Source organism: Eptatretus burgeri, chromosome 4 (assembly GCF_056783735.1).
Source record: "Eptatretus burgeri isolate ZD-2024b chromosome 4, Ebu_testis_v1, whole genome shotgun sequence".
Taxonomy (NCBI): domain Eukaryota; kingdom Metazoa; phylum Chordata; class Myxini; order Myxiniformes; family Myxinidae; genus Eptatretus; species Eptatretus burgeri.
In genome coordinates this window covers 127,751,874-127,765,583 of record NC_140964.1, presented here as the reverse complement: position 1 = coordinate 127,765,583, position 13,710 = coordinate 127,751,874, and the positions used below count along the sequence as shown (strand labels likewise).

Below are 13,710 nucleotides of genomic sequence, written 5' to 3'. Positions count from 1 at the left end.
CCGCAAAATAAATCAGTATTAGCACGGAGTCCGATATACTCTCAATCCTGACCATTCAACGAGCATCAAGTGAGCCGCCGACATAAAACGACAACGCCCCTGGGACAATCCCCCCGACCGTGCCGAACCTCAGCTTTATCTCTTCTGTGCTCGAGCCGGGCAACATGTGATCACACGTCACGACCTTCAATTCACCACATTCTCCCCGTCTTTAAAATGTAACTAGAGGCCCAACTAACGCACCATGATTACTTCAGCACTACAGGAGTATACATTTCAAGCAACGCGAACTATCTAAACTACAGAAGCATACATGCCAAGCAGTGAGGATTATTTTGAGTTGTAGGAGCATGGTAATGAGCATCGATATATTATGTAACGAGCATATAGGAGCATGAGCATCGAGGATGCCGATAATCCCCTTTACAGATTGAGTCGGCGAGGGGGTATTATTCGTCGACCTCTCCGGGAGTAGATGGCGGTTTCACTTGAGGAAGGCTTCCGATCCTCTTGGTGAGCCTCGACTCGTGCCGGAGATGACTCCCCGATCGCTCTCGGGTGGAACGCGGCAGCTCCGTCGTCACCCTTCTCGGGTGGAGTCCCTGGGGGGGGGAACACCTGGGGAGGGGATGTCAGAGGGAGGTGTGCCAGATGGTGGTGTACCTGCGGGAGGAGTACCTGAGGGAGCCAAATGGCGAACCGACACAGTGGTCTCCCTGCCATCCGGGAGCCTGACATGAGCATACTCTGGATTAATATCGATGAGTTTGACCTCTTCCACCATGGGTTCATACTTGCTTTGTCGTACCGGGCGTTTCATGAACACGGTTCCGGGATGGGTTAGCCAGCTGGGCACCGATTGGCCGTCAACATAACGTCATTGGTGAGTAAACATTCGTTCATGAGGAGTTGCATTGGTGGACGTGCAGAGCAAAGAGCGTATGGAATTCAGAGCGTCGAGAAGGGTAACCTCCCACCGCTCGGGGCCCAGCCCTCTCGATTTCAGCGCCAGAGTTACGGCTTTCCAAATAACTCCATTATATCGTTCCACCTGCCCATTACCCTGTGGGTTGTAACCCGTCGTTCGACTAGTTGCTATGCCGTGCTCTAATAGGAATTGTTTTAGCCCGGCCGACATGAAACACGGCCCTCTGTCTGAATGTATGTACGAAGGTTTCCCAAACATAGCGAAGAGGTCAGACAGACATTTCACGACAGTGCCCGAGGTCATATCCGAGCACGGAAATGCGAAAGGGAACCTTGAATACTCATCAACAACCATGAATATGTATCTGTTGTCTGTCTCGGTCGGCAGGGGTCCTTTGAAGTCAATGTTTAGTCTCTCGAAGGGAGAAGTGGCCTTGATCAATCTGCCAGAAGCCGCGCCATAGAATCTGGGTTTTAGTTCAGCACAAACAGGGCATGAAGCATTCATTTGTTTAATATCTTCAATAGAATAGGGAAGGTTCTGTCTGCGCACGAAATGTGCCATTCTGGTTACCCCGGGGTGGCACAGAGACACATGGAGGTCTTGCAAAGCCCGACTGATTGTCGTCGAGCAGTAGACCCGAGAGAAGGTATCTGCAGCAGGGTTTTCCCTCCCGGGCCGGTAGACTATGGCGTAACTATAGCAAGCTAGGTCTATCCGCCATCTCATAATTTTTTCATTCTTAATTTTCCCGTTATTTTTCTCATCAAACATGAATGCCACGGATCGTTGGTCCGTAACGAGCGTGAAGTGGTTTCCCAGTAAATAATGTCTCCATTTACGCAGCGCTTCGACGATGGCGTACGCCTCCTTCTCTATTGCCGAGTGTCTCTGCTCGCTTCCAGAAAGAGTTCTCGAGAAAAACGCGACCGGCCGCCCAGACTGATTAAGCGTAGCAGCTATCGCGTGATCTGAAGCATCTGTTTCCACCACGAAGGGCACCGAGCTATCGATCGATAATACCATGGAATTACTGATATCGTCTTTGAGGTTGTGGAAAGCTGTTACAACAGCGGCATCTGGTGGAAAGTTTTTGCAATGCACTAGGGGATGTATTTTCTCGGAGTATTGCGAAATCCATCTTGCATAGTAAGCGAACATCCCGATCACCCGGCGCATTGTCTGCAGGTCCTGAGGTGGGGGTAGCTCACGAAGTGGGCGCAATCGTTCAGGATCAGGCTTAATCGTGCCGTCGGCTATCGTGTAGCCGAGAAGGTCAATTGACCTTGCCGAGAATACGCATTTCTCGTAGTTGAGAGTCAGATTATATTTTCTAGCAATGCTCAAGAATCTGTCCAGATTCATATCATGTTCCCCCTGATCCCTACCGCACACTGTGACATTGTCCACGTAAACAAAAGTGTCTTTGAGGTTTTCATCTGAGATGATGTCGTCCATAACTCGTTGGAAGCAAGCTACTCCATTCGTGACACCGAATGGAATTCTCCTGAATTGGTAGAGGCGCCTACCTGCCTGGAATGCGGTGTAAGGTTTGTCTTCCTCTCGGATGGGAATTTGATGATAGGCGCTTCGCAAGTCGATGGTGCTGAATACCTTATAATTGGCCACGCGTTCGACCATCTCGTCTATGCGCGGCAAAGGGTAGGCGTCGAGTTGGGTGAAGCGATTGACCGTTTGGGAATAATCGACAACCATTCGTTTCTTATGGTTCTGGCTGCTGGTCACCAACACCTGTGCGCGCCATGGCGAATCGCTCGGTTCTATAATTCCTTCTTCCAGTAATCGCTTGGTTTCTGAAGTGATGAAATACATGTCAGCAGTGGTATATCGCCGCGATTTGATCGCTATCGGTTTGCAGACCGGCGACAAGTTAGCGAACAGCTGGGGGGACGTTACCTCTGCGGTGGTCAAAGCATTTAAAATTAGACGAGGTTTGCTTCCTCCAAAGGGTATTTCGACGCTCGTGTGCTGCTTGAGGACATTATGACCCAGAATTACGTCTGCGCATAAATCACGAAGCACCAGTACCCTCACATCCCGATGCGCGTACCCTTTTACGTCCAATTCAACATTGCAGTACCCTCGTACGCGGGACTGTAGTGAGGTGGCGGCCATGCATACCGTATTGTCTGTCGGGTGGATCTTCCATTTCCTGCCCTTCACTAGCGAGCTGTTGACGAAACTTTCAGAGCTACCGGTATCAATCAGAGCCTCAGCCATATGCCCGTTAATTCGTACGTTGATGATAGCCTTGGATAGATTCCCCGGGGAGGCTGCAGTTAGTTTCTTTTGCGAGTAGAGAGCCGCAGAAGTGGGTTTATTTCTCCTTAGAGTAGATTTACATACCCTGGCATAATGCCCTTTCTTGTCACAATTCATGCATGTGGCATCTCTGGCGGGGCATTTGTGGCGGGGTGTCTTTTGTACCCACAAAAGAAGCATTTACCAACCGGAGCAGTTGCTGAGGAGTTTGACGTGGTCTGGGTATCCGGCTCCTCGGGTGTTTCTCCATCCCCTGTGTCTGGCTGTGTCTGTGTCTGTGGGGTTCCTTGAGTTTCCACCGTAGCAGCGTTCATTAGCAGCATCGGTGTCCCAGATGACTCAGATTGCTGCTGAGCCGTATCCATCACTCGAGCCTGATCGACTACCTTTTCAAGAGTGGGTTGCGCTTTGGTCAATGTTTAGTGTGCCCGTAGAAGCGGCTCCAATCAAATGGAATAAAGCCTACACTCTGAAGGTTCATCTCTCGTTTTCATTTCAATTTATTCCATTTGGTTTTCTCGGCTCTCTCAACCAACGATGGACAAGATCTACAAACCAGAGAGGTTCGACGCAGACCCAAACGCGACTGACTCAGAAATGGAATAAATTGAAATGAAAACGAGAGATGAACCTTCAGAGTGTAGGCTTTATTCCATTTGATTGGAGCCGCTTCTACGGGCACACCAGGGAATACAGACGCAGCATGGAGTACAAGCAGTAAGGTATACACGCGCAACTAATCACCGCAAAATAAATCAGTATAAGCACGGAGTCCGATATACTCTCAATCCTCACCATTCAACGAGCATCAAGTGAACCGCCGACATAAAACGACAATGCCCCTGGGACAATCCCCCCGACCGTGCCGAACCTCAGCTTTATCTCTTCTGTGCTCGAGCCGGGCAACATGTGATCACACGTCACGACCTTCAATTCACCACACTGTATTCGCATATTATATATATATATATATATATATATATATATATATATATATATATATATATATATATATATATATATATATATATATATATATACATATATATACACACACACACTGATGAGCCTAAACATTATGACCACTGACAAGTGAAGTGAATAACATTGATTATCTTGTTGCAATGACACCTGTCAAGGGGTGGGATATATTTGCAGTGAGTGAACAGTCAGTTCTTGAAGTTGATATGTTGGATGCAGGAGAAATGGGCAGGAGTAAAGACCTGAGCGACTTTGACAAGGGCCAAATTGTTATGACCAGACGACTGGGTCAGAGCATCTCGGAAACGGCAAGGCTTGTGGGGTGCTCTCCGTCAGCAGTGGTGAGTACCTACCAACAGTGGTCCAAGGAGGGACAAACCACAAACCGGCGACAGGGTGTTAGGCACCCAAGGCTCATCGATGCACGAGGGCAACGAGGGCTATCCCATTTGGTCCGAACTGATAGAAGTTCTACTGTGGCACAAGTCACAGAAAATTTTAATGCTGGTCACGGGAGGAATGTGTCACAATCCACAGTACATCACACCCTGCTGCGTATGGGGCTGCATAGCCGCAGACCAGTCAGAGTGCCCATGATGACCCCTGTCCACCGTCGAAAGCACCTACAATGGGCACGCGAGCGTCGGAACTGGACCTTGAAGCAGTGGAAGAAGGTCGCCTGGTCTGATGAGTCCCGTTTTCTTTTAGATCATGTAGATGGCCGTGTACGTGTGTGACGTTTACCTGGGGAAGTGATGGCACCAGGATGCACTGTGGGAAGACGACAAGCCGGTGGAGGGAGTGTGATGCTCTGGGCAATGTTCTGCTGGGAAACGCTGGGTCCGGCCATTCATGTGGACGTCAATTTGACACGTGCCACCTACCTAAACATCGTTGCAGACCAGGTATACCCTTCATGGCAATGATATTCCCTGATGGCAGTGGCCTCTTTCAGCAGGATAATACGCCCTGTCACACTGCACACATTGTTCGGGAATGGTTTGAGGAACATGATGAAGTGTTCACGGTGTTGCCCTGGCCTCCAAATTCTCCAGATCTCAATCCCATTGAGCATCTGTGGGATGTGCTGGACCGACAAGTACGATCCACGGCAGCTCCACCTCACAACTTACAGGACTTTAAGGATCTGCTGCTAATGTTTTGGTGCCAGATACCACAGGATACCTTCAGGGGTCTTGTGGAGTCCATGCCTTGGCGGGTTGGCGCTGTTTTGGCGGCACACGGAGGTCCAACAGCATATTAGGCAGGTGGTCATAATGTTTTCGCTCATCAGTGTACATATGTGTATATATCTATACCTACATATATATATATATATATATATATATATATATATATATATATATGTGTATATAGCCTGGTGTTGGCGCAGTGGTTAGGGCAGCGGCTTGGGATCCAAAAGGTCCTGAGTTCAAGCCCCGTTGGGCCACTGAATTAATACACCAGGGGGTTGACTCAGCCTGTCATCCTTCCGAGGTCGGCGAAATGAGTACCAGTGTACTGGGCCGGTGTATACCCCGGTTAAAATAGGTGTACCATATCCCTGTGTCGTAAGAGGCGACCAGGGTTGCGTCAGGAAGGGCATCCGGCGTAAAACATGTGCCAAATCACTATGCGGATCATACGGATGATCCGCTGTGGCGACCCCTAACGGGAGCAGCCGAAAGAAGAAGAAGATATATATGTGTATATGTATATATATGAATATATTGTTGCGGGCTGGGGGTCGGGTGAGAAGACCACGAGGTGGGGGAAGATATTTCGACTCCCACAAGACTCCCCGGAATTGTAGGCCATCCCACACGGATAATTCCGTGGCGTGGCGGGGTCGCTTAACCGACCGTGGACGCCAATAACTCAACCGCGTGACCTCGGGTCCTCCTGTTTATGGGTTAATTGGGTTACGTCATTAATCACGTGATTTAATTACTGGGGAACACATCCTCGGTACGCCTTGTCCGAACCGGATCACTCTCCCAGATCGGATCACTTTTCCGGATCGGATGCAGCCGAGCGACACTGCCAAGGACGTACCGGCTAAAAGGAACGGAGCGTTGGGAATAAAGTCCCGGCTAAATAGGATTTGGACCATGCTGGATCAATGGAAGGAAAGACAAAAAGGAGCAGGGAACATTCCTAATAATAATTTATTACCAATAGGCGAGGAATGGTATGTGGAACGATAAAGATTTATTGGGGTTGTGTTGTGCAGAGATTGGGGAGAGGTGTGGTGCAGCAAATACACAGGCAACTTTAAAAAGGGGACACAGAGCAGCCTTAATGCAAGAGCAATAACAATAATAATAATAATAATAATAATAATAATAATAATAATAATAATAACAACAATAACGATCTTCCGCAGTCTGGATTTCTGCAGAGTCCAGACAGCAGGAGACGGGTCATGCCGAGGGATGAGGGTGAGGCCAGATCGAGCGAGCAAAAGAGAAAGAGAGAGGCGGAGGGACTGCTCCGACCTTTATAGGACTTGCAGCGCGTGGGGAGGGCCCACCCCAAAGCGAAACGTCATCACCTGAATTGGGTGCTCTGATTGGTCCCGACCCCTCACGTGGCCTGCTATCTTTGGCCGGAAACCGCCTCACTTTTTTTTTTTTTTTGTATACCTTGGTCGAGGCTCGTATGAGAGCTAACACACAACTCACAGCAAGGGGGTATGAGACAAGAGGGGCGGGAGTGGAAGGGACAAAACAGTGGGGAACAGACACATTAGGTGAACTGTGGAAGGGAGAGGGATGGGGATGGGACGGGGAACATGGCGAAGAGAAAATGGACATTAGAGGGACTTTCAGGAAGGAAAGCAGGGGAATTGAAGGAAGTGGGCTTGGGTGGATTATCGGGGGTAGAAAAGATCGAGGATTTGGATGGGGGAAGATAAGAGGTGGTGGTGAACAGCTGTTTTGAAAGCCTGGAGGGAAGAATGGGAAAGAATAGAGTGAGGAAGTTTATTCCAAAGGCAGAAAAAAAGAGGAATGAAAGAGTGAAGATGAACAGTGATTCGTGATTTTGGTAGTTTTACCAGAAGGGGGTTGTTGGCGGACCTTGAGCGCCCTGTGGAAATGTGGTGGGGACAAATCGCAGAGAGAGCAGGGGGGGGGCAAGGCTGGAAAGGAGTCGGTAGAAGACAGAAAGACCACCGACCAACCTGCGGTGATTGAGTGAGAGGCCCAAAGACTCAGCTTCATTGCGGGAGATGTCGATGATCTTAAATGCCCTGGTTTCGACAGCGTGAAGCCGAAAAAGGTGGGAGGCAGGAGCACCAGCCCAGAGGGGAGAGCAGTACTCCATCAGGCTACGGACAAAAGCTTTGTAAGTGGTCAGGAGCTCAAGAGGGCCAAGGAAGGACTTTGCACGACAGAGGATTCCCAGTCAGCGACTGGCTTTTGAGGCGAGGTTGGAAATGTGACTTTCCCAGGAAAGGTCATGGCAGATAGTGAGACCCAGAAGCTTGAAAGAACAGACTTCTTCCAGAGGATTGTTGAGAAAGTGGATGGGGGGGTTTTCTAAATGGTCCTTTCGAAGAGACATAGTGAGAGTGTGAGATTTGTCTGGATTGAAAGACATGTTCCACGTGTTGGACCAGTCTGTGATTTTATCCAGATCTGCAGTGAGTGAAGAAGCTGCTGCTTGCCGATCTGAGGGATGACAGATGGTACGGCAGAGGGTGGAGTCGTCGGCAAAGAGAAATAGAGGATTTTCCAGAGAGTCCAGAGAGTTGTTTCCGGCAAGGCCAACTTAGACAGCGGCAATACTCCTCTCCGACCCCATGACATGACACGAATCGCCCACACCGAAATTGGCACGCGAATCATCCTGCAAAAAACCCCGGGCCATGCCCTGGCGACCGGCCGAGGGTCCCACATGCCCGCTTGGGCGTTCGACCAGCACTGATCAACGCTCTCGCTCTGCACGCGCCAACCTGGTCCGCACTGTACATTCCCCGGCTTGATCGCAGCTTCGCTGGCCGTAGAGATGAGAAGACGTTCACCATCCGTGGAGAATCCGCTGCTGCCAGCGAGGGCCGAAGGTACATCGTTATGGATAAATCCATGCATGTTTCGCGAGCGGCGTACATGTCTGCTTTCGAGTACATTCTATACAGTGCGCAGGGTTCGGCCATTACGCACGTGGCCAGCGCCCATGTTTGCACGACTCCGCAAGCGTGTGTGTGGGGCGAACATCAATATGTGTCGGATATTGAGGTTGAAAAGGAATGGGCCGCCTTCTTCCTCACACACTCAGATCACGCCCAACATGGCATGGAGTCGCCTTTATCGGCTTCCGTACACATTTCGTGCAGCATGGGTGTCGTACTGGCTGTCTTTCCTGTGTTGTGAAAAACACCATTCACACAGCCTCTTAAGAGGTCATCATTCACATGCCATTTTAATGCAACGGCCAATCTTCCCCAGATCATCGGAAGCTCGAGTCGATAACCCCGCACTGCAAAGTGCACGATAAGACTCGCTGCACACATTGGGTTTAGGGCTCGCTTGGGAACGAGGGCTCTGCACCGTTGTTTCCTCACAGCGGTGCCGCACGCGCTGGCCTCCATGAGGGCCCACCTCACAGCGAAGGCACATGGCTGATTTACCTCAGGAATAATCAGACAAAAAAGAAGAGTCGGGACGAAATGAAGAAAAAAATGATGCAAGCAAACCTAGCTATGAGATCATTGCAACGCACGCCCCAATTGTCCCGCTCGACAAAAGGAAGGGGACTATCTACATAGTGGGGCGGCTTAGCCCAAATATTCAAAAGAATTGTGCATTTTGTGATACAAGCACCAAATTTGGCACAAATGTACATTAATATGTTGCGAACATTTTCAGATATTGGGCCACTTGAAATTCTCTTTATGTCTGCCATATTGGATTTCAAAATGGCCGCCACTTGAAATCTACATTTGCTATTATCTCTGGACATAATGCAGCTATTGACTTGATTCTGATATCTAAATGTGTTTTTGGGGGCAAGAAATCCACTGGTACCATTTTCAACTTAATATTATCTATCACAGTCTGTTATATAATTTTATTTGGAAATTATCTTGGCAAATATTGGATTCAGCACAATACTTTGAAAAGAATGTCTTAGTTCTGTAAATATAAATAAATAAATAAAACTATACTAAATCACTAGTAACAACTCAGACAAGGTCATATATACTGGCAGTCTAAAATATAAATTCATATCCCATTAGGAAACAAAGTGACCCATTCATTTGTGTTTTTCATATGCATATTTTATGTAACATTACATTCATATTGTCAATAAATACCAAACATGCATAATCCCCTTTTCCTAGACCCTTTAAGCCATCTTTTGTGTTTCTAGAGTACAGAAATTTCTTGTATAGGCTTCCATCTGTCTTGTTTCCTTAACAATGCACTGTAGCATGTCTTTAACAATGTTTACAAACATGACTCCACTATATGTCTTTAATCCCAGCCCTGACCCAAATAAAAGAGTAGAGAGGCTGCATGTGTGATGACCCACATCAACTGTGTTCTTTGTGTGTGGCTGTGTTTAAATCACCTTGTGACTCCACATAAATGAGTTTATTACATACAATCTGGGCTCAGCTCGACAACATTGTGTGGTCAGCAATGAAGACAAGAGTCTGAATTACATGTATGCAAAGACCTTGTGAACCAGTGAAGCAAATACACGGGAAAGCATGAATTAAATCTAGGGCATGATATAATTTCCATGATGTTCACCTCTATACTCAATGGTGGAAGGAGGTAATGTTTTGATCCCAGCTTGTCTGTATGTCTGTTTGTCTGTTAGTCCACAAAATTCCAGACAAAGATTGTAGTAGTGGTAGTTGTAGTGGTAGTGGTGATAACAGAAATTGTTATATAGAACTGAACTTATATTATTATTATTATATGCAGAAACTTCATTTCTATATGCCCTGGAGTGGACAGGTTAATTGGTTTATGCACTGAAGGGGTCACCCTGGTGTGCACTGCTGTGTTCTGCCTCACTGAGTTGTTCAGGTATGATGTACTCAGCACAAGCTTACCTGATACACATGTGTGCTGGCTAAAACCACTTGTCTGGTGGGCACGACAGAGGCAGGTTGTCTAATAGCCAACCTGGTCTTACTTTTTTGGGGTTTATCTGAAATTCTTACTATAAGGCTTTAAATTAGAAATGTTTTATATAAAGTAGTATTTTGAGTGAAGTGTGTATTCCACACTGACAGTTTTGACATGTTCTGAATTTAACACGAAGGCTATAATTAAAAGAACGGGGTATGTCTGGAAAATGTACTGTCCAACCTAATAAGAGTTTAGACTGATTTATATTTAAATCTTGGCTGTGTAAATATTGTAAGAATTTATGAATTCAAATGTTTTGTAAATATTCAATAAATTTGGGAATATTTTTTAACAAAGAATCTCATGTGATCTTATTTCTCTTCTTGCCTCTGGTATGGGTGAAAATTTAATTCCGGCATAATCTCACAAAACTAATTCCCTAAGTGTGCCAAGCTAAATGCTCTACGATATAGAGGAATTATCCTCCTCTCCATTAGTATGGCGGAGGAAACCCCTCTATTATATATATATATATATATATATATATATAAAACAAAATGTTAACATTATGTCATTGTATCGTTGCAGATTCAGAAGACAGTTCCACCATGTCCAAGAGCTTCAGACTAGCTGATGTTGAGCGAACTTCACCATCAACATCACAGCACCTCACCACAACTGACTGGAAGTTATGCCTTATATGTCAAGAGGACAAGATGGAGACACTGACCAAACCTGATCAATCAAAGAGAAAAGACATTGGGAGTGGGTACAGTTCACTCGCAGAGAACTTGGTCAAATTCAGTGAACTTGGAGAGCTTCCAGGATAATTTCACCTGGAAAGACTCGATGATGGTCATGGCATTGAAGCTGCGATGGTTGCACACGGTGCAAAATATCATCAGACATGCAGGCTCCAGTACAACAACACCAAACTGCAGAGAGCACAAAAGAGAGCACTCAAGAAAGAATGTGAGAGCGATGAGGAACAAGCTGCATGCAAACGCACCAGGTTACATTCACGCTCATCGAGTACAGAGAAGAAGGTCCCAGAAAATTGTTTCTTCTGTGAACAACCTGCTGGGGCTGACAGTCTTCGGAAAGCTGCAACATTCCAAATGGACAAACGGGTGCATGCCTGTGCAACCCTTCTTGGTGATACAGAACTGTTGGGCCGTCTCAGTGGTGGGGACATGATAGCGTTGGACGCCCAGTATCACCCACGGTGCTTGATAGGACTTTACAATCACACACAAAAGGCCCAGTCAACAGGATCACAGGACACAAAACAAGAGCGAGCAATGTCAGCAGTTGTCTTCGCTGAACTCGTCCTCTACATTGAAGAAACCAGACAAGATGAGGAGACGGCACCAGTATTCAGATTGGTTGACCTTGTCCAGCTCTATCAGTCCAGAATGGAACAGCTAGGAGTCCAGCTCGACACGAGAGTCCACTCCACACGACTGAAACAGAGACTGTTGGCTCAGTTTCCTGACATGTGGGCACACACCAAGGGGAGAGACATCCTGATGGCATTTGCTGAAGATGTCGGTGCTGCTCTTGCCAAAGCCTGCGAGCTGGACAGTGATAGTGATGCAGTCCATCTTGTCCATGCTGCACAGATTGTTCGCCGTCACATGTTTGGAGAAGCCAAGCCCTTCACAGGATTCCCTGAAGTATGTCAAGAAGAATCTGTGCCACCGTTGCTGCTTGCCCAAGTCAGTATGATCCTAGAGGGACCCAGCATCAAGGAACAGATGGCAGACACTAACCCTGCAGCAATTGCCACAGCTCAGATACTGAAGTTCAACAGCATCAAACACAAGCAAACACGTGGCACATCATCCACCAGTGTCAGGCACAGTGTTGCACAGGAGACCCCACTTCCAATATGCATAGGGATGATGCTGCATGCTCATACGCGCAAGAAGGAATTGGTCGACAGACTGTTACACCTTGGCCTGAGCATCTCCTATGATAGAGTGCTCCAGCTCTCAGCACAGATGGGCAACAGTGTCTGCCAACAGTTTCACAGAGAACGAGTGGTCTGCCCTCCGAAGATGCGTGGCAAAGTGTTTACAACTGCCGCTGTAGACAACATAGATCACAACCCCAGTGCATGTCAGTATTATACCTAAGACATTTACAGAACTAAGACATTCTTTTCAAGGTATTGTGTTGAATCCAATATTTGCCAAGATAATTTCCAAATAAAATTATATGACAGACTGTGATAGATAATATTAAGTTGAAAATGGTACCATTGGATTCCTTGACCCAAAAACATACATTTAGATACCAGAATCAAGTCAATAGCTGCATTACGTCCAGAGATAATAGCAAATGTAGATTTCAAGTGGCGGCCATTTTGAAATCCAATATGGCGGACATAAAGAGAGAATTTCAAGTGGCCCAATATCTGAAAATGTTCGCACCATATTAATGTACATTTTTGCCAAATTTGGTGCTTGTATCACAAAATGCACAATTCTTTTGAATATTTGGCTAAGCCGCCCCACTAACACCTTTCTGTTGTATGCATGTGGTTCCAAGACCGCAACAATATATATATATATATATATATATATATATATATATATATATATATATATATATATATATATATATATATATATATATAGACACACAAAAACATAAACATACTTAAACACAAACATACACATGCATATGCATGTATACAAACACACACACATACACACACACATACATACACACAAACCCACACACATACACAAACATGTACATTCATATGCACACACATACACACATACACATACACAAAGAAAAGCATCACAACAGAAGGTAAGATGTTGGAATAACATTAGAATGATGGGCGATAGACAGACAGTTGCATGGAATGAACAAACATTTTGGAGAAAAGGTAAGTTATGTGTATTTATGGGGATCGACATGAGATTGGGTAAGATAAGCATCCACTCTTGAAGAGTGGAATTGGTGAATACAAGACAACTCCACATGCGACAAATAAAGGGGACAGAAAGAGTGGATATGGGCAAAAAGTTTTGATTTAAGGGTGTTGATGTCTCTGGCAGCAGTTGTCATGGACTTGAGCTTCTCTAGATCAGCAAACAGAGGCAACAGCAGAATGGCAAACTGAGGGTGTGAGATTGGTCAGAAACGTGCAGGGTCATCGGCTTAATGATGCGCAAGATTTTACAAGGAGAGGACACTGATGTACAAATCAAAAAATAATGTTTTGAAGATTGTGTACACACATATACACACACACACACACACACACACACACACACACACACACACACACACACACACACACACACACACACACACACACACACACACACACACACACACACACACACACACACACACACACACGTCTCTGAAGGAATTTGGCAAGCCATGAATAGTGAACTTTGGATACAA

The 13,710-nt window shown here is 46.4% G+C and overlaps 1 protein-coding gene across 1 annotated transcript; it reads left to right on the top strand.

Annotated features, from left to right (window-relative positions):
- The first annotated feature begins 10,156 nt into the window (after nt 1-10,156).
- LOC147029073 (uncharacterized) lies at nt 10,157-12,791 on the top strand. The gene is made up of 2 exons (XM_085880016.1): nt 10,157-10,236; nt 10,870-12,791. The coding sequence occupies exon 2, from the start codon at nt 11,157-11,159 to the stop codon at nt 12,417-12,419; it is 1,263 nt and encodes a 420-aa protein (XP_085736142.1). The 5' UTR covers nt 10,157-10,236; nt 10,870-11,156; the 3' UTR covers nt 12,420-12,791.
- The last annotated feature ends 919 nt before the right edge of the window (nt 12,792-13,710 follow it).

Coding starts and splice junctions, on each gene's coding strand:
- LOC147029073 (XM_085880016.1), top strand. CDS start 11,157: ATGGTTGCACACGGTGCAAAATATCATCAGACATGCAGGCTCCAGTAC.